This window comes from Canis lupus, chromosome 3 (genome assembly GCF_048164855.1).
Source record: "Canis lupus baileyi chromosome 3, mCanLup2.hap1, whole genome shotgun sequence".
Classification (NCBI taxonomy): domain Eukaryota; kingdom Metazoa; phylum Chordata; class Mammalia; order Carnivora; family Canidae; genus Canis; species Canis lupus.
In genome coordinates, this window is record NC_132840.1 from 86,354,604 (window position 1) to 86,382,368 (window position 27,765).

The 27,765-nt window shown below is 44.7% G+C and overlaps 1 protein-coding gene across 7 annotated transcripts in view; it reads left to right on the forward strand.

Annotated features, from left to right (window-relative positions):
- The window catches only part of NTM (neurotrimin), a 941,158-nt gene that overhangs the window by 811,481 nt on the left and 101,912 nt on the right, over positions 1-27,765 (forward strand). For all 7 annotated transcript variants that reach the window (XM_072822741.1, XM_072822742.1, XM_072822746.1 and 4 more), the window contains one exon: positions 13,560-13,685. In XM_072822741.1, coding sequence (XP_072678842.1) covers positions 13,560-13,685 — 126 coding nt within the window. The remainder of the gene's footprint in view (positions 1-13,559; positions 13,686-27,765) is intronic.

Below are 27,765 nucleotides of genomic sequence, written 5' to 3' on the forward strand. Positions count from 1 at the left end.
ACATTTCACTGCAGTCACGTGCCTTTCGAGGTGTTTAAGCCGGGGATGTGATCTCGGTCGTGTTACTCTTTTTCATGACTCCAGCCGTGATGCAGGGGATGGGATGTCCTGCCCATGGTAGAAGCCAGAGGACCAGCATGATGATGGACCTGGGTAGCAAGAGGGAGAAAAACTGGGGGCAAGGCAGCGTGAGGGTTATTTTTGAGATAAATGCAACAAGACTTCATAATGGGTGTAGAGATTGAGGTGAAGACAGAAATCACATGTTCCTGTGACTCTGTCCAGAACAATTAAATAGATGATGAAATCATTCACTAGGAAAGGGTAAGTAGGATGGGGAGGTGAGGACTCCAGAACTCTGTCTGAGACACAACGAGTGGATTTTCCCATTGAACGGTGAAAGAAAGACGACAAGTAGGCCACATTGCTCTCCCGTATTGACGCGCACTCTACGCACCGTATTGTTCTTTCCTCTTTATGCACATGAACTCATTGAATCCCCGGGATGGCCCTATGAGGAGTATAATTATTGCATCATCTATTTTTGGCGGGCGGGGGGGGGAGGAGAAGCGAGGCTCCTTGATGCGCACAGATAAATTAATGGTGTCCAGGCTGCGTGCACTCTAGTGGGGACGGGCAGGTGCTGGCGTGAACACCTTGCTGTTGTATTTCCCACCATCAGCGGTCAGGTGTTCCCCACCCCTGGGAACCAGGAGACAGAAACCCCTGCCTGAGTGATGCAGGGAGCAGATGGCTCCGTGTCAAGATTCATTCACATCCTGATGGGCCCACTTCCGCCTGCTGTGAGCTGATGAGGGAGAAAGAGAGTTATTGTCAAATTCCCAACTTGCCCTTTTCGATATAAAGTTCACTTGTAATATATATATATTTTTACTTCGGTTGCTAATGCATTTTGTTCTCCAGAGTGCGAGAGACCCAGCTTCCTGCGTAGCCTTTAATTAGTTTCTGGATGATGACATCTCCACCGAGAAGCAACTGGTGGCGTCCCTCCAGTCTCGGGGGGAGATAAAAGAATCTAATAAAGACATTTGGTATTTCTAGATGATGTGTTTGACAAGCTTTGTATTAACAAGAAGTCATGTTGGAACTTTCTTCTTCCCCCAACTGCTTCCCCCACTTGCTCCAGCGCCGTGACATTTCACTGGGGGATTAACGGAGCCATCGCCATCACTGAGACTTTGCAGCTTAAAACAGACCAGCCTGTGTCTCCGCCCCTCGTGCTGGAGGGGAAGAGGCTTCACCTTGATCTGTTCACAGACCTTAACCTTTATGAGGGATTTAGTGGCAATAAGGCCTCCGAACAAGAAATCAGTTTAAAACCAGCTGACAAGTTACTTTGGACAGCAGTGGGGCCACTTTTGGGGCTTCAACATTCAAGGCCGGATAATGAGATGTTTCTTGCAGTTGCCTAAGTCATTCCCAAAGACGCCGGTCCCAGGGAAGGTGGGTATAACTCAGATTTTCATTCTGGCCTAAGAGACAGCAGCGCTCAGATGGAGGGAGACAGGCACTCTCCCGCCAGGCCGCCTCCCTTCCCCTGAATTCAACCTTGCAGGCACTTGAGGGGGAAGAGAGCAGCCTGTGGAGAAGCCGCACCACACCGCAGCCATGGCCTGGTGGGCAGGACTCGCCAGCCGGGAGGCCGTGATGCGCACTGTGCGTACCAGAGCCTAGCTACCCCTGCTGGGGACAGCAGGACAGGGAGAGCTGGTGATGCCACCGAGGTGGCTGAGGATGTGAGCGAGCTTGGCATGGTCGGCAGCCAGCCAGTGGGCAGCCCTATGAGCGGAGCGTGGGACCTCCACCGGCCGGGGGCTCCGCCTCTGCCCGTCGTCCCCATCTGACCTGGACCGGGCAGCCAGGAGGGGGTGGCTGTACCTGCCCCCCTGGGGAGCTCTCACAGGCAAGGGGAGACTATGAGTGAAGAGAATGGTCGCGGGATTCCTGGGTGGCTCAGCGGTTGAGCATCCGCCTTTGGCCCAGGTCGTGACCCTGGGGTCCTGGGATCGAGTCCTGCACCAGGCTTCCTGCAGGGAGCCTGGTTCTCCCTCTGCCTGTGTCTCTACCTCTCTGAGTCTCTCATGAATAAATAAATAAATATAATCTTTAAAAGAGAGAGAGAGAATGGTTGGCAGGAGTCCAAGATTATGATGACATCCACGGACCCACTCATACGTGTGTTCCTTGTCCTGCTGCAAGATGGACGGTGCGAACCCCGTCCTGGGGCCGGCACAGCACTGAAGATCGTACCAAGACCCAAGACCGTTCCTCTCTCCACAAGGTGGATTTCTGAGCAGACGCAAGAACAACCAAGGAGCACAGTCAGCTAACCTCTTCCTTAGTTTGGAGGAAAAGGACCCCTATTGAAAATGAAGCGCCACCGCCGTAAGTGCAAGCTCTTAACACTGACATTTTTGTAGAATTTCTCCAGTGCAGGCCCGGGGGTAGTGGTAGCCAGCCTCATCCTGAGCCAGGTAGGGTCTGTGTCTCGTTTCTCTGAAGATCAATTGGCATTTCTGAAAAAAAAAAAAAAAAAAAAGTCTTTCGGGAGGAGGGGCAGCTGATCCTGTGTAAGGAGCCAGGTGACAGAAGGTTCTATAGCTTTGCTTAACTGGCCACTTGAGCTTCGCAGGCACCCGCTGCATTCTCACTTTAGGAAGAGAGAGACACGGGCACATGACAGGGGCCAAGGGAACAAAGCAAACTGCTTGGAGAGGCTTTGTGGGAGCCTCTGGCTGCTGGTGAAAACAAGAGTCGACGCGTCCTGGTGAGCAGGAATTAGACGCAGGGGCATCGGAATCTTCGTGCCGGCCGCTACCTGGGAGCTGCTGCACCTGAAGGACACAGGCGTGGCAGGAGACGTCATAGGTGTGCAGTCGAGAAATCCCGATCAGCAATTCCGGGTTGGATTGTTACAGCAGACGATGGTGCCGTTTACCCCTAACTGACCAAACTCTGCATTATCTCCATCGCAATAGCGTTCATTTCTGGAGTGATGGGCAGTTCACCAAGTGAGCTCAATTATTTTTTTTTAAGATTTTATTTATTTATTCATGAGAGACATACACAGAGAGGCAGAGACACAGGCAGAGGGAGAATCAGGCAAAGGGAGAAGCTGGCTCCATGCAAGGAGCTCAATGTGGGACTCGATCCCGGGACTCCAGGATCACGCCCTGAGTCAAAGGCAGACACTCAACCACTGAGCCACCCAGGCGTCCTGTGAGCTCAATTATACCATATTTCATTTGATCTCCGAAACCCCGTAGAAAGAGCTTGGGTCTGGGGTCTGCCTCTTTCTAGCCTAGTGGCTTCGAGCACACAGTCAGCTCTTAAAGCTGCAGTGTTTTGCCTCCAATGGGAAAATACGTGGCTGGTACCTGGTATTTATTAGGTGCTCAACAAATAGTAGTTCTCTTCTATGAGGAATAATAATGAATAGGAATATTATCTTGGATTTCTTTCTTTTAAAAAAAACTCATGACATTATGTAAGCGATTCAGATTATTAATTGATTCCCTTTGGGGTAGCATTATTTTAGTTTTTGAGGACCTCTCGTTTGTGTAAAGTTGAGCTGATTGCTTTAGGGACGCCTTATTAGTGAATGGCAGTTGTCTCACTTCCTGTATGATGACCTGGAGTTAGTTGTTCAGATTCTCTGAATTTCGTTGTCTTTATTGTGCAGTGGGGGTGACGTGTATGAATTACCCTGAGGATTTAAAAGGAAGCAGTGACTGTTACACTGGAGCCACGTGCTCAGCATAGAAAGTGTTCAGTGGCCCTTCCCTTCCCATTCTCTCCCTCCTCCCTTCATGACCTGGTCCCTAAAAATGTGGTCCCATATTGTGAATAGAGCATGACTGTCAGCCACCCACATTTAACCCAAAGCAAGCACTATTCTACTAGAAACCGGTAAACAACCATCCTGTCTGGATGGCAGGTCCACGTCATGATTAGCAGTAATACCCTTATGTCCCCACATTAAACAATTGATGAAGAGATGCTTCTTAGCAACTTCTTGGATGTTTTCAAATATAATGGAGCACTTACAGTTACAGGTAAGTCGCTGTGAAATTCAATTTACACTAATATGCCCAGAAACAGGAAGGCGTAGAGTGAGGAATGCATGGTGTTTATTTTATTCTCCTACGTCTCTATCAAGAATGACTAAACTGGGTCAGGGAGCAGAGCTCATAAAAACTTCCTTCCACACTTCAGCTGATCCTGAAAGGAACAAATTCCAAACTTCAGAACCAGTGGTTTATGACTAATCCTGAATAAATCACTAGCTTTTCTCCCAGGGCTTCATGATTTTCCAGCCAACATGAAGGGTTTTAATATGGAGAGAGAGAACGAATGAGATGTTAAAAAATGACAAAAGGATCCTGGTAAAAGAAATAACAGTCTGTTTGAGCTTTGTCATTAAGAGCGTTTTCAGACTCTGATTTGGGATTCCGAATGTGTGTGATCTGACCTTTCCCTTCTGGAAAGTGGAGGCAGCAAGCACACTGCTGGCAAGAAGTGGGTGGGGTCCTGCCGCACATCCCCACCCAGGTAGCAGCCTGGGTCCTCACTTAAGGATACTGTTTGCCTCTGAACCTCCAGAAGGTCTACATCGTGGCTAGCATCCGCTGTGGTGCTGTGGTGAGGGGTGGGGTCCCATGTCACCCTGGCAACCCAAGCCCCTCCCCTACAGCGCCTAATGTCTGTATTTGTCTTCGTATTGGCCTCTAGAGGTACACATTTTTAGTAACACTGATAAATCACATTTGAATAGTACTTTATGTTAAAAATGTGATTTCTCACAGTTTGGTCTGATGCATGGAACATCTATTCTGAAGAGGCAAGATAGTAACATAATTAAGCTAATCAGTGAGTTAGATCATTTACATGAGTTTATGCAGCTAGTAATTGTTGGGTCTGGTCTCACCTGATCTTTCGATGCAAAGGTTAGGTTTCTTTTTATCGAGGGATGAAAAGTCCCACAAAACCCACAATATTGGAATATGCATTCTATTATACAAACATTTTTATGGAAAAGAAGGAAGAAGGAAAGATGGAAGGAAGGAAAGAAAGGGAGGGAGGGAGGGAGAAAGGAAGGAAGAACAAAAGACAGAAGGACTGACTAGTCTTTTCAGGCAAAGTAAGCTACATAAGGTCTCAGTGGACTCAGCCATGAATTTGATTGATTATTTCTCTGTCTTGGTAGAGAGACACGTAGGACGCCTGGTTGCAGGAAGCAGCAGCTGTGTTGCTGCCTCGGAGGAAAGCTGCCCAGGAAGGCCACGGCTCCCTGCCTCAGCTCACATTAGTGGAGGCTGAATGTGAGGGTGCTGATTAGGAAGTGCTGGTAGATGGAGCAGGGCAGAGGATGAGATATTTATGCAAATGTGGAAAAGTTCAAGAAATATACAACTGAAACCTCCCCTGTCCTCTTCTGATGGAGAATAGCACCATATACAGATGAACAGAGAGGGCTCATGTTCCCGAATGGACCGTGAGCATGCAGAGAGGTAGAAGGGGATGATGGAGGAGGGACAGAGGAGTTCAGCAAGCCCCGAGGGTCACGGTGTTGGGAATCTGCATTCCACTGGACTGACCTCTCCATACCTTCATTCATACAAAATCTACATTCAGGTCCCACTGATAACACTTGGATAACTTTGAGAAAATTTTTTAAAGATCTCACTAAGCTTTAGTTTCTTCATCTATAAATAAGAATAGTAGTACTGACTCAGAGAATCCCATCAAGATTAGATCAAATAATGGAGTCAATCTCCCTGTAAAATATCTAATGCACAACAGAGATTCATAACGTGTCACTGCCCATGTGTGTAGTTGTGTGTGTATGTACTTGGTGTCTATTAATTATTTTTAAGGTATGTATTTATGATTACACATGCTTTATAAAAATTTTCTGACTCATAAGATCCCTCATTTAAAAAAACACTCTACAACTCTGCAATTTCCAGTCGTGTGTCCTTGAAAACTGTCTTGACATCTCCACATATAATTATTCTCATCTGTAAAATATGGGAAAGGAAATAATTAGGGTGATCAACACATGTCATTTGCCTGGAACTTTTCTGCTTTTAGTACCGTAAATCCTATGTTGCAGGAAACACCTCAGTTCCAGGTAAACCAGGACAATGGTGACTTTAGAAGTAATATCTACTTGTGGGGCTGATGCAGGGATAAAATAAAGCAATATATGTAAAACATCTATTCTGCAGCATATTTAATAAACAGTAACTATCAGCATTACTACAGATGTTAAGAGTCTTTAGGGGTCATTTCAAGATCTTGAGGAAGGTCATTCCTTTCAATTTAGTTGCATTTCCAAACAGTCTTATAAAAACCACCTAAGTCATTCATTCAAAAAATATTTATTGAACAGCTGTGCCAGACGTGATGGTATGTGCAAAGCACCTCAATGAATAAGACTGGCAACAAAGCTTACATGTTTTTTTTTGGAAGAGGCAGGCAATTATGCAACCGTCTGGTATGGGAGGTTCCACTTGAGAAAAGGTGATCAATAGAGGCTTCATAGAGGAGCTAAGGTTTAAAGAATAAGCCAGAACCAGCCAGGTGAAGAGCTCGGAGAAAGACCAGCAGAATGGATCTGAGTCAAGGAATGTATGGCTTGTGGTGTTTCAGGAGGAAAGACCTCAAGGAAAGAGTTTTCATGCTCCATGACCAACTCCTCTCTGTTCAGTCTAGATGAAAGAAAGAAGATCCTAGATCAAGCATATTTTGCCATAGCCTGACTCCATTGCCTAACAACTAAATTTTCCCCTAGACTTTGCCCTGGTCCACAGTGGCCAGTGTGCAAAGATGGATTAGTCCAGAAATGAACATCTGTTTGATTGTATCTTTAAGAGCTTTTTTTTTTTTTTTTTTAGGATGTTATTTATTCATGAGGCACACACAGAGGCAAAGACATAGGCAGAGGGAGAAGCAGGGTCCCTGCAGGGAACCCAATGAGAGACTCAATCCCAGGACCCCAGGATCATGACCTGAGCCAAAGGCAGATGCTCAACCACTGAGGCACCCAAGCTTTCCATCTTTAAGAGCTTCTTCATCTAGATTGAACATTTATGCACCAGGCTATTAAAATATACCTGAGAGTCTCTGTGTGAGGTCAGAAACCAGGAAAGGTCAAGGTATTCCAGATTGGTCCTTTTGGTTCTGTAAGGACAGAAGTCCCAGGGCCTTAGCAGTGAAGGAGCCCTTGTTGTGAAAACCACCCTGAGTTGCCATGGGCATCTCAGATCTTCATTACAGAGAGGAGGCAGGAGGAGAAGTGCCAGTGGCAGTAAAGGAAGCCATCTGGGATACATAGATCTGCATGTGTCATGCAGAGTAACCTGGTCCAAGCAGCTTATGTGCATTCCCAGCCCCACAGGACTGTGCAATGCTTAATAAAGCATCTTAATTTGGATTTAATAGGATATCTACTGTGTGCTAAAAACAGCAAATTGCTATTTATTAATGACATAATTATTAAAACTTAACACCTGGGCAGTGGAAGCTAAACCAAGAGTGAAGAAGTTCCCTGGAATACTGTTTCAATAATTATCTTATTTAATTATTTACACTTTTGAATTAGAATTCAATAAGAGCCAGATTAAACCTTAACATAATGTGTTAAATGTGGAACTGTATTCAGAGTGTGGCTCATTGGGCTCCTGCCTTCCTTCCCAAACAGAACCTACTCACTTCTTGGTCTTCCTGTGTCCATATGGGTGTGTCTTCTAGATCCAGAACTCAAAGTCAGCAGAGATGTCACATACATGTATGCGGAAACAAGCGAATGGCCTTTTGAAAGGACCTATGGACTCTTAACACAACTCATTTACCTTTGTGGCTTCGGTTCTCACTCCTCTACTGTTTACTTTCAAACTATGTTCTGGGACCTTGCCCCAGAGCTTTGATGGTATCACTGTGACTCCTGAAAGGATAGATCTGCCTGTATGTCCTTGATAATCTCACCATCAGAATGTCTAAGACAGAAACAAACTCATCAAAATAATGTCCTCCCCAAAGGAAGGTCTTCATATAGCATCCTGGGGTCTACTAGCTCAGCCATCCAGCTGCCGCTGAACAAAATGACCTTCACATTTGACTCTTTGTTTCTAGTTTCTCTATCCTGGCAATCATCAATCACCTGCACATTTTGGTGGGCATTTCTCTCAAATCCATTCTTTTCTTTCCATCCTTATAGAGCCAGCAATCTATGCTTGAGTATCACTCTAATATAGATGAATTTATTTGACTTTAATTTCTGTCTATTCCCTTCCCTCTGGCACATTGTTACCAGATTATTTTGCTTAAAGTACATTTAAAATTATGGCATCTTTTTTCTTTAAAAAATTCCAAATGCTTGCCATTGGCTATAGGATAGACTGAAAATTAAGACCTAGTCATTGAGGTTATTCCATGCTTTGGCTTTATCTTATCTCATTGATCTTGTATCCCATTCTTCCTTGAGTCAGTTAAAATTTATCAACCATCCATTCTGTATTGACACTACATATGTGTGTTTGCCAAGCGCACACAATATTACAACTCACTTATTGAGCACTTTACATTGCTAGGAGCTCCTTTAAGTCCATTTTATAAACTTATTCCTTAAGTCCTCAGAAGAATCCTGTGAGGTACATGGAATTATCACTTCATTGCATAGATGGGGAAGTCAGGCACAGAGAGGTGAAGTGATCTGGCTAAGGCTGTCTGGTTTGAACACGGTTGAGCCAGGATCTCAACCACAACTCTCTACTGTCTTTTGTAGTAAGTCAACTTTGCATCTTCATACAGTTCATGGATTTCTGTATTCCTGTCCCACACAAAGCAGCTTCATTTTCTCAGGCTTTGTGACTGTTTTTTTTTTTTTTCATTGGTTGGTATTCAAAATAGACTTGAGAGCCAAGGCAAAGCCACTCTGACACTCCTACTTACTATGATCCTCCCTCTTTCTAACTTACAGAGCTTAATGTTTATACCACTCATTTGACATTCAACCACACACAATTTGGGGACAGATTTTACTTTATTTTTCAACTTTCTGGGATGTTTGTATGCACTGCTTCCCCAAACAGCAAAGGAGGGCCAACAAAATTTATTTCTGCATGTCATTCATATATCTACAACACAGTTGTGTATACAGGAAGTGTTCATTGAATGTTTGTTGAATGATGTTTGGCCCAGCCTCCTTTAGCAGCTATTTGCCCATTACCAATTATGCCTGGCTACAAAAAACTCCTAATAATAGTACTATTTCTGTATTGTCTCCTTTGCCTACAATATCTTCCTACTTCTCTCCAGATTGACTTTTACTTATTTTCTTGAGCTTAGTCAGGTGTCACACATCCAAAAAGTCTCCCATGACTTCCATATCTAGGCTGGCTTAAGTATCTATCCTCTGTCTTCCCTCAGCATCATATCTATTCCTCTATATCACCAGACATTAAGGGGGTATACTTCTGTTTTTACATTTATTGACTGCAAACTCCTTGAGGACAATGGCTGTGTCTTTTTTAGCATCAAGGTCTTTAAGATTTTATTTATTTATTTATTCATTCATTCATTCATTCATTCATGAAAGACATGGAGAGAGAGGTAGAGAGACAGATGGAGAAACAGGCTCCCCATAGGGAGCCTGACATGGAACCCAATCCCCAGACCCAGACCACACCCTGAGCTAAAGGAAGAAGCCCAACTGCTGGGCTACCCAGGCATGCCTTTAGCATTAAGTTCTTAGTGTTAAGCACAATGCTAGTAGATGGAAGTGATCAATGAATATTGATGAAGGAAGGAAGGAAAACAATACTAGTATGTTTATAAGAGCCTGCATAATGAGAAGAGGTAAGATGCAGAATGTATCTATGGAAATAACAGAAATATATAAATAGCCCTGCCTTAATTGGCCAGAACATTTTTATGAACATGAATTAGCTAGGGCCACAGTGTATTCTTATCAGCTCAATTTAATTTTAAATACAGTATGCTAGCAGTTGCCACCTAGAAAATTATACTTTTACTCTTTTAGCATCTTAGGTATTGTGCTAATGTAGTTCTGATCATTGGCATTGCACCTCTGGTCAAACCATCTCAGCTCGATGCCATGAATAGTCTGCCTTTCAAACTCATCTGGGGCCATTTGCCACCTTTGAGTTGCACTCCTGTGCAGCATTGAAAGAACAGCAAGCATTTCTTCAACTTCTACTTCATAAGTGGGACACTTTCCAATTGTTAGCGGAGGGAGACAATTCTAGATGATTCTTCCAAGCATGAGGTGTGATTGTCTCATTTAATATACTTACTGTGCTGACAGCTCTGGCCCAAAACACCTTCTATTCTACTTGGGGACTGTCCATTGTTCTCTAGTGTATGATTAGCAGATTAGCTATCATGTAAGAAGCCAGGAAAATGAACTCCCAGTAAGCCCTTCCAAAGCAAAAGTAATTCATTACCCAGCCTGATTTCCACTTAAAATGTACTTTAAGCACACTTCCAACTACAAACCTTAAATCACCCTGTGTTCACAAAGTCCATCATTTTTTATTTTATTGCATGGCGTTGGCATGACATAATCCCTTGCAGAGCATCTCAGAGTGCTTTACAGATCAATAAATTACTTACCTGCACAGTTGAAGCAACGTCTGCAAGGCCAGCACGGTCATTATGCAAGCAGCCTGTCCTCCAGGAAGCAAGCAGAGCTCTGTGGGTGCCAACAATGGGCGGGAGCAAGGGCCAGGCAAATGTATGCATTGGGGGAGTGGTGGTGCAAGAAATTACTGTTCCAGTTAAAACTGTGAATAAAATACATCAAATTTAAATGATTTTAAGACTAAGAGCATTCAGAAATTTGGATCCTTCAGATAGTCAGCAAATCAAGTGTTCAGTCATTTACTCATCAATTATATTTCTGTCCCAGAAGATTCAATCTAGCTTTTAAATCAGTACAAGCATAAAATGCAATATTATTTCTTTGAAGTCCTGGATCATAGAACCAGTGGTCACTCCCCAGCCCTCACCACATTGACTCTCCTGCCAAATAGTTGTGAGACTATTTGTGCAAACACACACACACACACACACACACACACACTGCCTTATTTTCTGAAGCTTGAGGTGGATTTAAATCCAAAAATGATTAACTGGTGTTTACTTTATGCAAGACATCTTATTCAAGACAGCAGAAAATAAAAAGAAGAGTAAAGCTCTTGCTCTGTAGCTTGTATTCAGATAATTTATAACAGAGAAGAAAGGTGAGATCGGGCTAACATAGGCAAGTTTATTTTAAATGCCTTGGAGGAGGCTATGGAATCCCCAAGAAAGAGAAGTCACATCTTTTGGGAGATATCTGGAAGATCTTATGGAAGGGATGGTGACTCAACTGGACCTTGAACAATTCCAATAGGTATACATTGGGAGGAGGTTGGGGAGAAGAATCTACATGACCAAAATCATCAGCAAAGGCATGGGGATTAGGATCCAAAAGTGCAACACATGCTTATTAATGAGTGTTCCCAGTTGTCTGATGTGGGGAAAGGGGTGGAAGACAATATGCAAGAAAGGAGGAAGGAACACGGGCTAGAAAAAGATACTGGCATGATACCCCCTTTACATGGAGAAGAAAATCCAGCACAATTAAAAGTGAATGATTAATGGTTCAAGTAGAAGAAAGGCCAGCATGGAAATTTCCAATCAATCTGATTTCCACGTGATGGCCATCATCTGGCCTTGGGACAAGGAATAAGGTAAACATTTAGGTTTCCTAGGATCTCCAGCTGACCAGACAGCATTATGTATTAGGTGGATGATGTGCCTGGAATTGCATACCCTGATGGCCTAGAAAGGGGCTTATTCAAGGGAAGGACCTAATATGAGAACCTCAAGGGACCTGGATAGAGGGGACACTTGTAAAGAACTAAGGTGTCAAAACTAGTGTCTGTGAGACTGAACTGATATGTGTTAGTGATCCAGTCCTGATGTTGTATGAACATGTAGCAGGTTGGAAAGGTGATTTCCTTGCATATCATTTGTTGGGCTTTTGCTGTGGTTGTAAATATGAGTATGTCATGGTTCAGTCTGTCAAAACGTTCTTGGTTAGTGGATGAGAGATGCTAAGTAAATAACCAAAATATAGTAGGATAAGTGCCAAGAATTGGAGTCTGGGGGCACAATAAATGGTACCCTTTATTTTTTCTAAAGATTTTATTTATTCATAAGAGACACAGAGAGAGAGGCAGAGACACAGGCAGAAGGAGAAGCAGGCTCCCTGCAGAGAGCCCGATGGGGGACTCAATCCCAGGACCCTAGGATCACGCCCTGAGCCGAAGGCAGATGCTCAACCACTGAGCCACCCAGGTGCCCCAACACCCTTACTTTGCAAACCAATTGGCAGATAAGACAAACGAACAGTCATACTTGAGCTAAATATCACTTTCACTGGTGGTAAAGATGGTTCTAGAGAATTAGGCTTAGATGTGCAGCAACAATGAGCTTCTAATTTGGAACCCTAGAATGAGACAGGTGCACACAGGCAAGTGCCGGCTATCCTGTGGGGTCTACAGATCCCCTCCGGATGCTGTCTCCATGAAGCATGTATGAGGAGGACCACAACAAAATATAGCTTCCTAAGGGAAGCCTGGTTCCAAAACAAAAGACTGAAGGAAGTCGGCATCCTGCTCCCAATTTTACCAATTAGAATGGGGGATTAATTTAGAGTACAGAAAGAAAAAAAGACCAAGTGGGTTATGTCTAATTGGAAATCCTCTGATTCCTCATCAGGTAACTGTAATGTACCCTGGGGGCACAAATGAGAAGCAGCAGTAACTTAGATTTGTGAAGGAAGGCAAAGAGGAATAGGGGTAGAGAAAGCTGCAACAACGTGGAATCTGATTTGTACCTTTAAGGATGACCAGAAGTTTTGGACATCCTAGGAAGGACATAAGGAACAGTGTAGATCTCAAATGCATGACGGCCAGGAAGGACATGGCGGGTTGGGATAATAGGGACAGTAAGGAGAGGGGGAATGACGGGGAAGGGTAGTAGAAACACAGATTACTGCTGGACTCTGATCGGCCTGGTACCCAGGGCTGAGAAGCTTGAGTATTTTCAGGTGGGCAATAGGGAGCACCTGGGGGTGTTTAGGCAGATATGATGCAACCAGAATCGCATTATAAAAAGAGGACTGACTGTGGTGTGGAGAATGACTCGTGGATGTGTGTCGGAGGTGGGTGGGGGTGAGAATGGAGAAGGAAGCGGGTGGAAGCTAGGGGAACAGTTCTTGCAGTATTGCAGTGGAATCCATTCCCACTCAGACTCCCTGACTCTGTGTTTGAATGGGAGGAAATAGAAGCTAAATTCGAGGTAAGATATTTCTTTCATGCTTAAGGTAATTTCTCTAATTTCTCATCATTTATTCCTACAGTCCCGATATTTCAGCCCCTGGGTTGTTCTGCAAACTATCATTGTAAGACAACAAAGACATATTTCAATGAGATTTTTATTTCCCTTCTGTTTTGTTTCCACAGTATCTCCTAAAATTGTGGAGATTTCTTCAGATATCTCCATCAATGAAGGGAACAATATCAGCCTCACCTGCATAGCAACGGGTAGACCAGAGCCTACGGTTACCTGGAGACACATCTCCCCAAAAGGTAAGAGAGGAAATGGAAGAATTATTGGCCAGGGCTAGGAGGTCGTGGCACCGGTGGCTTTGCCCAAACAGTCCTACATTTGGGGTATCCTGATAACAATGTACCTGTGGCTGTGCAGAGAATTTCGGTGTCCTCTGCAAGACAGGAATATATCCTGTAAGACTGCAGAAATCAAATTTGGGGATCTCTCAAATCCCAGGGAAATGAATCCCAGTTGTTTCTGGGTGAAATGGTGGTAAGATGTTCTGGGTGAATTCGACTGATCCTCTTTACTGATGGAACAATCAGCATAGGTGGCATTGTTCAGGTGGTTGTCGTAAGATACTGAAAACACAAACACACCACGAGGCGTGAAAGCTTTGAATGGCCAGAGTCCTAAAATGAAAAAGTCTAAGTCTGCTTCTTCAGCACTGACAGATACCTGGCCCCTAGCCCATTAGTTGTTTTGTGGTTTTGTTGTTGTTTTACTCTGAGTAATCCTAGAAAACAAATATAGGGCAATGTGACTAAATTGCAAAATTTGCTTTGGGTAAATGTCTAGATGTTTTGTAGACCAGACTAAGTGTTGTTTTGTGCTTTCATGGATTGAACGTTCAACCTTTAGAATTTAAGGGGAGATGCCATTTATCATTAAGCTAGCTTTTATCCAAGGTGCATTGAATTATTTCATTTGTTTTTAAATATGTACTGAGAAAAAAAAAACAAAAAATAAAAAAAAAATAAATAAATATGTACTGAGTGCTTGTAATAGCCCAGGCACTCTTCCGAGCACTGAGGATGTGGCAATAAAGCAAAACATACAAGTTTCTTGTCTTCTTATGAGCTTACAGTCTCAGGAGACAAGTGACAAAAAACCATGAGTATACAGTATAAGAAGGGGGGACAAGAATGAGAAGATAGAGCAGGATACATTGACGGAAGGACCGGAGGTTTGGTCAGGGAAGGCCTTTGAAAAGGTGACATTTGAACAGAGATGTGAATAAAGATGCCTCATTTCAGTGCTTATTGCTGGTTAATGTGAACTGTATTTAAATAAGTGTGTGCGTGGGAGTGTGCGTGTGCACGCGTGCACGACCGTGCGGCTGAGTACTGCACATTTAAGGAGTCTAAAGGAATCATAGTAGTGGATGTCTGCTTGGTGTTGCAGTTTGGGTGCCCAAAGAAGACCCTGAGTAACGCCATTGGGGTGCAAGAAGTTTATTTGAGGAGCTCTTGGGATCAGCTCCTGTGACAGGGAAGGGACAGAAGCAGGGTTTGGCTGAGGGAGAAGCTGAGCTGCTTGAAGACCCGTGGAGTGTCTCAGCTGACCCTATGGAGAGCTACCCTTACCCTTTAGCAGCGCTCTCTGTGGGGGTGAGAGATGGCCTCTTACACCAGCAGAGCATTCAGTCCCAGAATTTGGGCTGTCCCCTGAAGGATCATTACCCTGGGCCAGGTGACTTTAGGTGAGACAATCCTCATGAGCGGTGGCACCAGACTTCCGCCCCCCAGCAGCACATCTACCCACTGGGGCTGACACCCTCCCCTCTTGGAGGGGAGAGCATCGCAGTGTCCACCACACCAGGGCCTTTAAGTAAAATCCGTTCAGGACACTGGAGGGGCCCTGACACCTCACTCCCTCTCCCGGATAGTGACAGACTTGCCCTCCTACAGCTTCTCGGGGCGGGGGGGGGGCTGGAATTTGCAGTACATTTGGCCTGCAGCGGGGGAAACTACCCCATGCCACCATTTCTGACGCTACCACCTGAGCAACGGGATGGGAGAGGGCCCTTGCAGGCTGCGATTCTCTCGGCTGGGTAGGGCCTTCCTGATGGACTGGCCCAGAATCTGGGAGGAGACTCCTGCTGCGCAGGAGAGCATCCTTGAGAGAACGTAGCCCTAGGACACCTCCGAAGGATGGGTGGTCGAAAGGGGCAGACGTCCTGAGTCCACGGTGCCCGCCCTTCATCACTGCTGAATGCGGAGTCCCCAGTGCTCCAGGCTGCCAGGGTGGTCTGTGCCTTCAGGGTCTGTGGATCATTCATCATCCTGGGTGGACTGGCTTTGCCTTCTGTCCAGAGGCACCGGGCCCCGCCCTCCTGCAGGCCTCCCTCTGGCCCCCCTTGGGTGTCTTCTCTTTCTCTTCTGGCTCTTCCACTCTTTGTCCTTTGCTGGGTCCCCTTTTCTCCTTCTCCTCTGTTGATCTTCTCCTTTGTCTTGCCCTTTCATGCTTTGTGTTTTTATTCTTTCCTTTCCCTTTCTCTCTCAGTGTCTTAAACACTTGTGCATTAATTTCCATTCTTTCCACATACCCCACCACCACCACCCCTTCTCACAATTACTTTGTCTTTCCTCTGGCATTGGAGCCCTCTTCCTTTTATCTTGCTGGAGTTCACACTGGCGCACCTTAGAGTCCTTCCCCCCCCCCTTGGTGGCCATCCAGCAGACTCATTTCCCCAGAGGACTTTACCTGAGCCTGTGCCAGATGCTTCCATTTTACTGGGGTTTTGGCTGCTATGGAAACAGAAGATGGATCAAGGGGAGAGGAGCAAAATAATCAGAATTTACCTGTGGATCAGAGTAATTTAGATGAACAGCCGTTTCCAGATCCCTGGTCCAGATTAGCTATCCCAGATTCAAACTGATGAGACATGCCAAGCAGTAACTAATCACCTTGAACTCACCAGGGTGCCGTTTTCCCTGTGATTGATTATTTGGAGATCAGAGGTGTCATTGGGCTGCTGCCAGGTCTGAACTGAAGCTGGAGACCCTTAGCCGTCAGACCTTCATCTTCCCCCACTAAATATTTCCAAAACGGTACTTATTTTAAATAAGTTGGGACAGGCTTGGGGTTCCTTGGAGGAAAAAAATATAGGATGCATCTCAGCAAAGGCTCCAGAGGCAGAGAGCTGTTGTCATCTTTTGTCCCATCCTGTGGGGGTAGATCATGTTTCATTCTGGAGCATTCTCACACAGGTACCCATTATAATCCCTGAATCGATAGCTGATGGAAGCTAAGCACGTCGGCAACCCTGATGGCTTCATTACATTTTATCCCTCCAGAAGGATCTGTTTGTTTTGTACATTTCTGAAAAATCCGAGTTTTTTCCATCATAACTCATATGGTGCTACATGTAATAAATTTACATAAACCTCCTTAGAATATATAGGAGCCTTGACCACCTTTTATGTGAAAAAGGAGAACAGGAGTGTTAACCACCACTTAGTAACTGGCTCCTACTATTTTGATACACAGCCACTTAGGAGTAACATCTGGTTGGAAGAGGGTAGAGGAGCCTTGTCCTTGAAATCACCTGCCTGGCACTTTACGTCGGATGGAGAAAACGTCATTTATCCATATCCAAGATGGAGAGGGAGCGGAGGCCTCCCAAGCCACATCGCTGTGCTACCATTGATCATGGGAAGCGGTTTCCTCTTACTCCTGGCAACATGTCTTCTAGTTCCCCTCATGAGCCTACCACTCCCAAGAGGTCAAGAAGAAAGTACACGAGTTTGGAAAGATGCCCGCCCTCCCTCTACACAGCTGCTCTGGAGTGTGCGAGTGTTGCTTACACCTGCATTGGCCTTGATCTTTTCAGAAAGACGCGCCCTCGTCTACCTGTCTCACATGGAAATCCACTTGGATCCATACGAATGTTTTATTGGCCCCTTGCCTAACTCTGTAAAAAGTACTAGCATCCTACTGCAGTGGCCCAGGTGGCCTCAGGGACCTCTGTCTCCTATAGACACATTCCCCATTCATGGCTCTGTATCTTGTCTTTCGTCCCCGTCTAGGCATGCAGGAATTTATTTTTACACAGCTCTAAGCTCTAGTCTTCTTGTGTCCAAAAGAATACTTTCAATGTTCTCTATTCCTCTGAGTCTTCCCTAAGGAAATAGAAATACCATCTCTTTCAGGATATCCTAAAAGGTGCTTATTAGCACCTCTCTCTTCATGGAAAAGTATTCTCAAAGTCAAATGTTTAGGTTTCCAGTTGCTATTGGGTTTTAAGAGCTTTAGAGAGGAGGCTGCGATTCCTATATTACCACAACCCCGAGATCCCAACATGAAACTCGGATGAAGGTATGAGTCCGATTGTTCTTGTCTGAGTTCTTTGATGCATATGGAACCAGGAATCACTGAGCGTCCTAATGGAGCTGCCCTCTTGAGTGTCCTGACCTCTTCCTCTCTCCCATCATACAAAACACTGAAAATAAAAACCTCACCAAGGCTGCTAAAGGAATACTTCGTACCTAGACATTGGTTGGGGGATCAGTAAGGTCCAATGAGCTATTTACAGTGTGTCCTGATTTCTGGTCCATGAGTTCCTTGAGACCTACGTCTCTTTGAGGCCCTACATCTCACTTTGCTTCTTCACCTTCTAGCTCAATGCCCAGCATCTGGAAAGCATTCAAGGAGTATTTGTTGATTCAGTAAGCAAGCACTTACCTTTGCCAGTGCCCCGAGAGGCAAGCCTGTACTCCTGGTTCAAAGACTTCATCCTGAACCCTGAGAAATTCTCTTCCACTTTGATATCGCTGTTGGGACCTGGTGCGTTTCCTGCTGGAGCTCAACTGGGAGGTCTCCAGGACATTTTCTCTGGTCTTCACAGGATTGTCAAGCCTTTCCTGAAGTCCCTCTACTGGGGAACCTGCTATGGCAGGGCTTGACTCTTCCTTGAGGAGAGATTCCTTTTCAAGTACTCTTTTGAAAAAGTTGAGAAGGCTCACAAGTGACTTTGAAAGTGGGTCTTCTGTGAAATCCCTTCCGCTTCCCTCACTGCCTCAATCACTCCCCCTGATGTGTGTGTTTCTCTCACCTTGTCTTCATCTGGCCTTTCTGGGCTCTTGATCCTTTTGGTGTATTACTCTTCCCAACCCTAATTATACCTAAACCCTCAGTGGCTCCCAACAGTTTCATAAAATAATCCCATATATTGCCAGGGAAAGTTAGTTCAATGGTATATGAAAATCTGCTGCACCTCATGGGTTAAAAAAATAAAAATCCAAAGAGAGAAATCAGTACCAAAAAAAAAAAAAAGAGAGAAATATTAGTTGAAAAATTCTCCCTGCCTTCCCCCGCCCTCCTACAGTATATGAATTAAAGTGGGAAAGAGATTGATTGGTTTTTCCCAGGGCCATAGAAAGACTCTGGATGCAGAATGAGAGCAGGACCACATGTCTATATTTGCAACCCGGGCCCTGTTACGGAACCCTTCCCTTTCCACAGTGTGCAGTGGACCATACCTGCAAGACTGAGCAACCTTCCCCAGCTGCCAAATCTCTTCCTGTCCACCTGAGCTCCCCTGCTGTACTTGAAGAGGCCCAGGGACAGTTGGTTTCTCTGGACCTTGTTTCTCATGGTTTTAAAAGGCACCGAAAACCTCACCAAGTTGGTGAGGACAAAGTGACCCTTGGATGGAAGCCCTTCTCCTTGCCAATGCCCAGAGTCCTTCCCTCTGTACCCCCCCTCCACGCCCACCTATTTCCCCATTTGTCAGCACTGACAGGTCTTCCTCCCCAGCCAAGCAGGACACTGAAGCACTAATTGGCACTGGAGGTATCACAGCTTGAGTTCAACCAGAGCTGGCAGGCGCCATGACTCCAGTGACAGCTCTGTGAAAAAGTGTCAGGAGCAGAGCTGTGGCATGCCATCGGCTGACTGCAGCACCCTGGCACTAATGAGCAGTCTGTCAGCACCAGCATCAGGGGCCCCATGTGGCACAGAGATCATTAGGATGGCAGACGAGAAAAACTTCTCCAGCAAAGAAGAGCTGGGGATGGAAGGCAAGGAGGACAAAATGGAACTAAAGGCATCTCCTTGCCCACAGATGGTTACCACCCAGCAGGAGAAAACCAAAAAAGCTCCCCTCTACCCCCCAAAAAAGGTAAGAAAGAAAAAGATGTTTTTAAAATATCTCTGTGCCAACTCTGGACAACTCTTAGACTCTCATTTTGATTGAGTTGCCCTGTAATTAATCAATACAGGCCATAAATCCTTACTAGAGTAGGCCAAGGGGGCTCGGTGAATAAATTCACTCTCCAGTCATGGTTGCCTGTGCTATGAAACCAGGCAAGTGGCCTGAGTTCCAAAGAAAGAAGGACCTGAGGCAAAAAAAAAAAAAAAAAAAAAAAGGAAGCCTTGGGATCTGTGTCTTTTTACAACTTTTCAGGGCAGGCTCCCTGCCCAGGAAACCTGCTGAGCTGCCAGCTGCTTGCCTGTCTTCCACTGGAGTATGAGAATCGAAGAGACATAGGAGAGAAGCTTTTTATTTTCCCCTCTGTTACTTCACTCCGGAGGTGTGTTTGGGAAATGGCCAGTGAGTCTGCTCTATTTTTCTGCTTCCTGAGGGCAGGTATGAATTTTCCAGCTCCATTCTTCTGCTTCAGGCATTCTGGAATGTCTGGCCTTTCTTTGAGGTTCTGGCTACCTGTAATGGCCCCATCTTCACAGGTGGAAGCTGCCTCCTAAGGCGGCCATCTGTCTGAGGGAGATGGGCCTTGAAAACAGGTCCAGCTGGATTTGAAGTCCCCTCCACTGCTCAATGGCTAGGTCACACCAAGGTAGCGATGAACCTTCTGGAAGAGGCATCTCTTTATAAGCTTTGTTCTTGCTCCCTGGCATAGCATTGAGAGATTTGTTATTTGGTTCTGGACCCCATTTGCCCCACATGCTGCAATCACACCAACAACGTGACATTTGCTGCATAGTTGGTGCCTTTACCTTTGCACTTACCATCTAGTCTTCCTATATCATCTCCTTGCACCTTTCGGATAGAGTTTTACCTTTGTCCTAAGACCATGCTCAAATGTGACCAGTTCAGAGGTCTCTGGTGACTTTCTTCAGGCAAAGTGAGTCACCTCTTTTTTTTTTGAGATACCATAGCTCTTTGCACAGACTTCTAACAATGGCAATTCTTACTGCGACTCATAGGCTCATGAGGCCCTCTTCCTGTCCAAGGGATCAAGGAGAGCAGGAACAGTTCTTATGCTGTTTTATTTTATCACAAACTCAGTGCCTAGCACAGCACCAGATGTTTGCAGGCCCTGTGATTGTTGAACAAAAAGGTGTCCAATCTATGGATACCGTATGTCCCATCCCTTTTTAAAATTAAGTCTTTCTGGTGCATAATTGAAAATAAAAGCAGTTATAGTGAGTAAAGGGCAATATACAGGAGCTTCATCTCTTCATATCATCCTTTACTGTCTATAATATGTTTCTCAAACGAGTCCAAAGATTTTATAAGAAAAGATCCCCCCCACCGCCGCCGCTGGTCTGCTCCCAGGACCAAGCCTAAGACTCTTCATCTGCAAAACAGAAATAATAAGACCTTTCTAACATGGATGTGGTGAGGTTTACGTGGACTCTTCAATGCCAAGCTCCTGGCCCCATGATGACATGTAGTAGGTACCCAACAACATTAGCTTCCGCAGCCCCAGCCAGCACCTTCCTCTCCCTCCCACCCATGAGACAAGAACAAAAGGGGAAGAAATTAAAATTCTTTTCTCTGAAAAGGTTGAATCCTTACAAAAGCTGAAGCTCAGTCAATTGCCAGAATGGATAGATATTCAAAGATGCTTAATCAGCACCTCCCTCATCACCCCCCCACCATTTTCTAATTAACGTAGGTACTTGATTAAAATTCCCAGAGTACCCCCAAGTAGCTATCCCAGGAGAACCAAGTAATTGCTATTGCAAAAGATATTACAGTGGTCATTGATGGTGGAAGAAAAAAAAAATAATTGCATCATAATTGAAAGTGGCAGATCTCCTGTCCACAGTAGCAGCAGAGCATACGGTATTAGGCCCAACCTATACAGAGAAAGCGATTTATTATGATAAAGATAAACCAGTGGCGCAACTTCAAGTCTGAGGCAAAGTGATCGAGAAACTCGTTAAGCGAATGGTTTAGACACAGACACACCGACCAAGGTGGGAAAGAAGAAAGCCGAGGAAGGCATTTACTGATGACTGTTTAACTCCGTAATTCTCTTTAACTGTAAAATTACAGCGAGTTAGATACAGTTAGGGTAAAATTTGCCAATGTCAATAAGCGTTTTCGTAAGTTTAAAATTTATGATCTGGTTTAAAGCAATATTATAGCTGTGCAACTTCCTACCTCAAAGAAGAGGAGAATCATAAAAAGACTAGTGGGGAAATTAATGAGTTCAATGTGGCTGGATTGAGAACATATGAAATCAAGCCTCCGTCTAGAAACCAAGGGCAGGAGTGCATACCACAGACACTGTTTGTGGTTTTACCCAATTATTTTAAAACCCTTGAAAAATGTTGTAGAATCAGACGTCTGCTGAATTCAGACATTGCTAACAGCATCTTTCCCCACACTTTCCTTAGTCAGGCTATTTATGCTGGTACTTGGTGACCGTTACTATGCAGAATTGTTTTGATAGAACAAAAAAGGAAACATAAAAGCAAGAGGATTGTATCATCTGCCCCGCAGATGCTAACCAGCCCTGGCTGAGTAAGATGCAAAGGACTTCTGAAAATGACAGCCCATCCAGGAGACCTCATTTTTGATGAGCACCTGTAGTTAGGCAGCTCTACTTGGGGTGTAAGAAGGGTCTCAGCAGGGCTTCACCACCCACCACAACCACAGTGACCTCTTCTCCATCAGACCCGCGTAGACACTAAAGGCTTTGGGGTCCTGTGTTGGGGAGCCACCAAGAACAGCCATGCCAACTTGGAGAGAGTTTCCATTCCAAATGTCCTTATCACCAGGACTTCAATGTGTAGATCTGACTTTGTACCACACTTTTGAATCCTGAATCGTGGCTTGATCTGAGATGACTGCTTTCCCCCTAGAGTCTAGATTATAACCAGAGTCTCTTTTATCCAAGAGTAACAAAAACAGTCTGTGGATGCTTAAAAGTGTACTAGGTACTCTTCTGAACATTTACGCATGGTAGTGTGGATTATTCACAACAGCAGTGTGAAACACGTCCCATGATTAGGCTACTTTACCAGTGAGGGAGGGAGGCTTGGAGAGGTCAGGCTAATGGATCAAGGTCACACAGCTCCGAGATGCACTGCTGAGATCCAGCCCCAGCACTGTCTCCAGAATGTGCTTCGCCTCTGCTATACAGTGCCATTCTCAAAGGCTGGTCCCTGCACTAGCAGCGTTAGCATCACCTGGCTTACGCCCCAGAGCTAAGGTGGGAGACCCAGAAGTCTGCACGTTAGCCAATCCCTCAAGTGCTTCTGATCACACTCACATTCAAGAACCTACTGTATATTAGTTGCCTTGTGCTGGGCCCTTTACTTTACATACTTGATACCACTTAATTCTCATGAATGGTCTAATAAGTAGATACTATTTTCATATTAGTGGTAAAGAAATGGAGATTTGAGAGGATAATTTCCCCACAAATATGAAATGGCCAAGGTGAAAGTCAAATCTAAGTATTTTCTGCTCCAAGATCCATATTCTTAATGTGTATTGATTTCCTGCCTGATTGCTGACCCATTGCTTCTTCTGGATCTTCTGAGACATGTCTATAGTCTGGTTTCACATTTCCTGCCAGCCCGGGGCTTATGGTCTCTGGTTTGTCCACTTTTTCACACCATTCTTTCAAAGTCACCCACACCCTTGTTCAGACACTGGACTCTGGTTGGGGCACTGGGCTTGGCCTTGGCATTCCATCCTCCCCAGTGATCTGAGGCTCCTTTCAGTGGATCTTTGCATGAAACCTCTGAGCAAAGGACAGAGCCCAGCATGGAGGGTCGACTTTGCCTCAGTTCTCAGCTGAGTTCTCTTCCTCCTACTGAGTAGGCCTTTGTGAGTTTTATGCTCTCTCACCCTTCCCCTTCCACCACGGGACCAGGACCCGTGGCAGTGATGCAGCTGCTCTCTGACTTGATTTATTTTTTCTTCATGTTAAATACTATCATTCTCTCACACAATGGTATGTCTTCTGCTTTGATTGTTATTATTAGGTTGTTTTACACTTTAACAGCTTTAGATATGAAAAGAAATTGCTGGATTCCAGGGTATGTTTTTCATTATCTGACTCCATTCAGTTTCCCTACGTGTCCTTGTGGTATTTGGCATACTTTATCTTCGTAGTGGTGTAAAATGCTTTTACTACTGGAGCCAGGACAGTGGGGAGGGAATGAACGGAATACCAATGTGGTTCCTCTCAGATCAAGGAAGCTCCAGCCTCCTTCCTGGCTAGACTGCACAGGTTCTCCGAGAATTACTGCACGGTCAGCTTGGTCATCACCTTTGAATTTGAGGTCAGGAAGCTGTAGCTCTTCCATCCCTAGGAGAATCATCTTTGCCAATTCTCCCCAACAGTGACTGATTCCTCTTTGCTCACACCCACCCCTCACCCCAAAAAGCAAATCCCTCTTCCCTTTTCTAACAGAGAGTTCAGAGGAATGACTTTGTTCTTTCATCAGTTCCTCCATAATGGGTTCAGGACTCCTGTTTAACTGTTCTGCACTCAGGAAGCCTTGTGTTCCTTCTCTAATTTCCTGCATCACTGGTTTGCCCTCTACTGAATGGTTCACTGGGGTCACTGTGGTTGAAGATATTTGGCTAATCATCTGCATGAGAGAAAGAGACAAATGGCTTTCTCCCTTCACCAATTAATTTATTCTATCACCCACTATTCCAGAAAATGATTTAATCAGGGAAGGTGACACAGATTCCCCACATTCCCCAGAAAAATTCCTTGGCAAAACAGGTTTGATTGTCCCTGTATGAATTCATGTGTTCCTCAATAATTGCTTATGAAGCAACTTCTGTCTGCTGAATGACTGTCCTAAGGCATTGGAGACACATGAATGAGCAAAGCAGACAAAACCCTGGCTTCAGAGAGCTTCTAGTGAGAGAGAAAATAAGCTGATGGATATGTAAACCTTATAATGTGTTATATGGTAATTACTGTGGAAACATTAGTCAAGATAAAAGGCAAAGTGATTATCAGCATGTGTTGGGGGTTGCTGTCTTTTTGTTTAAACAAAAACTTCTGTTAATTGTCAACATTTCTAATGTTCCAAATTTAGGATACTAAGTAAATATTAGTTTTACTATTTCTATGTCCCTATTCACTTTTATTTATTTATTTTTTTTCCTATTCACTTTTAGCCAATGTTAAGATTTTTAATGTTATGGCAAAAGTTTTTTTTTTAATTTTTTTTTATTTATTTATGATAGTCACACAGAGAGAGGAGAGAGGCTGAGACACAGGCAGAGAGAGAAGCAGGCTCCATGCACCGGGAGCCCGATGTGGGATTCGATCCCGGGTCTCCAGGATCGCGCCCTCGGCCAAAGGCAGGCGCCAAACCGCTGCACCACCCAGGGATCCGAAAAGTTTTTAAATATTCAAAGAAAATCATATTTTTGTCATTAACGACTTAAGATTATTTTGCATGGTTTAAGCTTATGTGGGTGTTGTAATCTTAAACAGACAGGGATGGATGGGATCCCTGGGAGGCGCAGCGGTTTAGCGCCTGCCTTTGGCCTAGGGCGTGATCCTGGAGACCCAGGATCGAATCCCACGTCGGGCTCCCGGTGCATGGAGCCTGCTTCTCCCTCTGCCTATGTCTCTGCCTCTCTCTCTCTCTCTGTGTGACTATCATAAATAAATAAAAATTTAAAAAAAAATTGTTATAAAAAAAAAAAAACAGACAGGGATGGAGTCATTAAGAACACAGCCCATGAGGGTTGTGGGAAGACACTGGACTAACCCCAGAAGGAACGTTCTTGGCAGGGCTAGTGGTGAATACAAAGGCCCTGAATCAGGACACAGCTGCCAGGGTCAGGGTCATCAAGGAGCCCATGGGGCATCAGATTTATGCACTGCCTACCTTCTTCTTAATGGATTATAAGCTTTATGAGGGGAAGGAACATGCTCTTTCTTGTTTAATGTTGTGTACACCAATGGTTAGCATGTGCCTGTCAAATTACAGACATTCAGGAATTACTTGTTCAAGGAATGGGTGAATCAAGTCAGCATGGACTTACACTATGAAGAGTGGAGCATGCTGGAAAGTTACAAGCTGGTTCCTTAATTAGTGATTACAGGTTCTGGAGAATAGCATGATCAGGCCAATCACAGTGCTAGAATATGGTGAGACAGAAGGGAAGGTCCATGGAGAAGAGGGGTCCCGGAAGCTGACAGTGCAGGTGTCTGACAAATCATCAAAGGGATGTTGAAGTCATAGCCAATGATGGCTGAGGTTAGTGACAAGTAGGTCTGTGAGCCATGTGAAAGCCCTCAAAGAGTCATGAGGAGTTCAGGACATCAGTCATTGGCAGCAAGGACAGGTAGCTGCAACATTGCCAGAGGGAAAAAGCTTTGAAAGGGTTTTCAATAAAAATGTGAAAGAGGAATGGTCTCCAGGTGATCTTGAGGAGTGAAAGGACCATCACCCCAACCTCCAGATGCCAAAACAAACAATCCAGCAATTTCTTGAGAGAGCCACAGAGGATGTGTTGCCCTCAGGAAGTAGCTGGACTTTCATTACTTAAGGCAGTTCAGGTAGTGGTCAGCCTGGGGGCTGAGGGCCAGACAGAGGGTCTCGCTTAGGTACCGAGTGGTGTTCCCCAGAATGTAAGGCGGGGAGAAGGGGGGATGAAAGAGCCGCAGGACATTGGTGATGGGGGGAAGGGTCTGGTTGCAGAGTCACCTGGGCAGTGACAGGAGTGAGGCATGTTGGATTTAAATTGTTCCCAATGGAAGACAGTAAAACTGCATTTTGCAGATTTCAGCTGCAGCCTGTGCCTGTGGTAAGGGTTAGGAATCTCTTTTCTTCCTAAACCTTAAGGTGAGGTAGTGACAATGGTAGCTTTTGGCAAGGTCAAGCCTTTCTTTATGACCCAGAGCAAGGGGACTCACTTTTTCAAGGCCATTAAAAGGTCAAGGTCAGAGATCATGAGATAGTAGGAGAGGAGGGGAGTGTATAGAATTAAGAGATATGTAGCCGGGCCAATTGCCAGAAGCTGGTAATAGGGTCAGTGTGAGGTGAGAGTGCAGGCAGAGACTATGTTGACAAGAACTCCTAGGTACCTAGAATGGTCTCCTTACTGCCTGTTTTGAGGGATTAAGGCTAATTATCTATCTGGCTTTTCTCCTATGTGGCAATAGGTAAGGTGTTAGGAACTAGCTGGTGTCTGATTTATTTTTGTCCATTGATCCATGTAGGCTAGCTCCCTTTTCTCCAAAAATGATCATGACAACTCCAGACTTATTTATTTATTTTTTTAAAGAATCAAGATTTATTAGATTGAACAGAAATGATAGAGTACAGCAGAGTTATAATAAATAGAAAGGATCATCTTTTATTCAACAGATATTTATTGAGTACCTAAAGCACAAGAGTGCATGTCTAGGTCCTTCTGACTGTGTGGTGAACACAGCATCCAAAGTCTCTGCCTAAAAAAAAAAAAAAAAAAACAACTCTGCCTTGTGGAGCTGCGACAAGGAAGTAAAGGTAATATTTGATAAATAAATATGCCACCTAGTGTCAGGGAAAGATTGTTTTGTGGAAGAAAAGGACACATTTACCCAGAGATGCGATAGAGAAGGGTGAGTGGTACTACTTTAGAGTATCAGGAGCAGCCTTGACAGATACCTAGAGGCCCAAGGGAAGTGAACCCATGGATGGGATGTATCAAGAGAGAGTATTCCAAGCAAAGATATCTGCAAATACCAAGACCACGTGTCCAGAACATGCTTAGTGTGTATGAAAAACCATAAGAATGTGGACACAAAGAAGTGACCTAGTATGTGATTAAAGAGAGACAAGGGTCAGATCATGTAGCTCCTGGAAAACCATGTTAAAATTTTGGAATGTATTTGCATCACAAATACTGACCAGTTTTAAGCAACAGAGTGAAATGATTGAATACATGTTGTTCAAGGGTCATTTTAACTGCTTGAAGCAAAAGACAGGGGTCAAGAGGTGAGGTAAGGGTAGCAACTGGGATGCCAATTCAGATACTGCTTTGGTCCCTCAAGGAATGATAATGATGTGAACTGTCGTGGTAGGGTTGAAGGTGGTAAGACCATGTTCAATGTGGAATATATTCTGAATTAAAGCTGCCAAGATTCACTGAGTAAACATGGGAGTTGT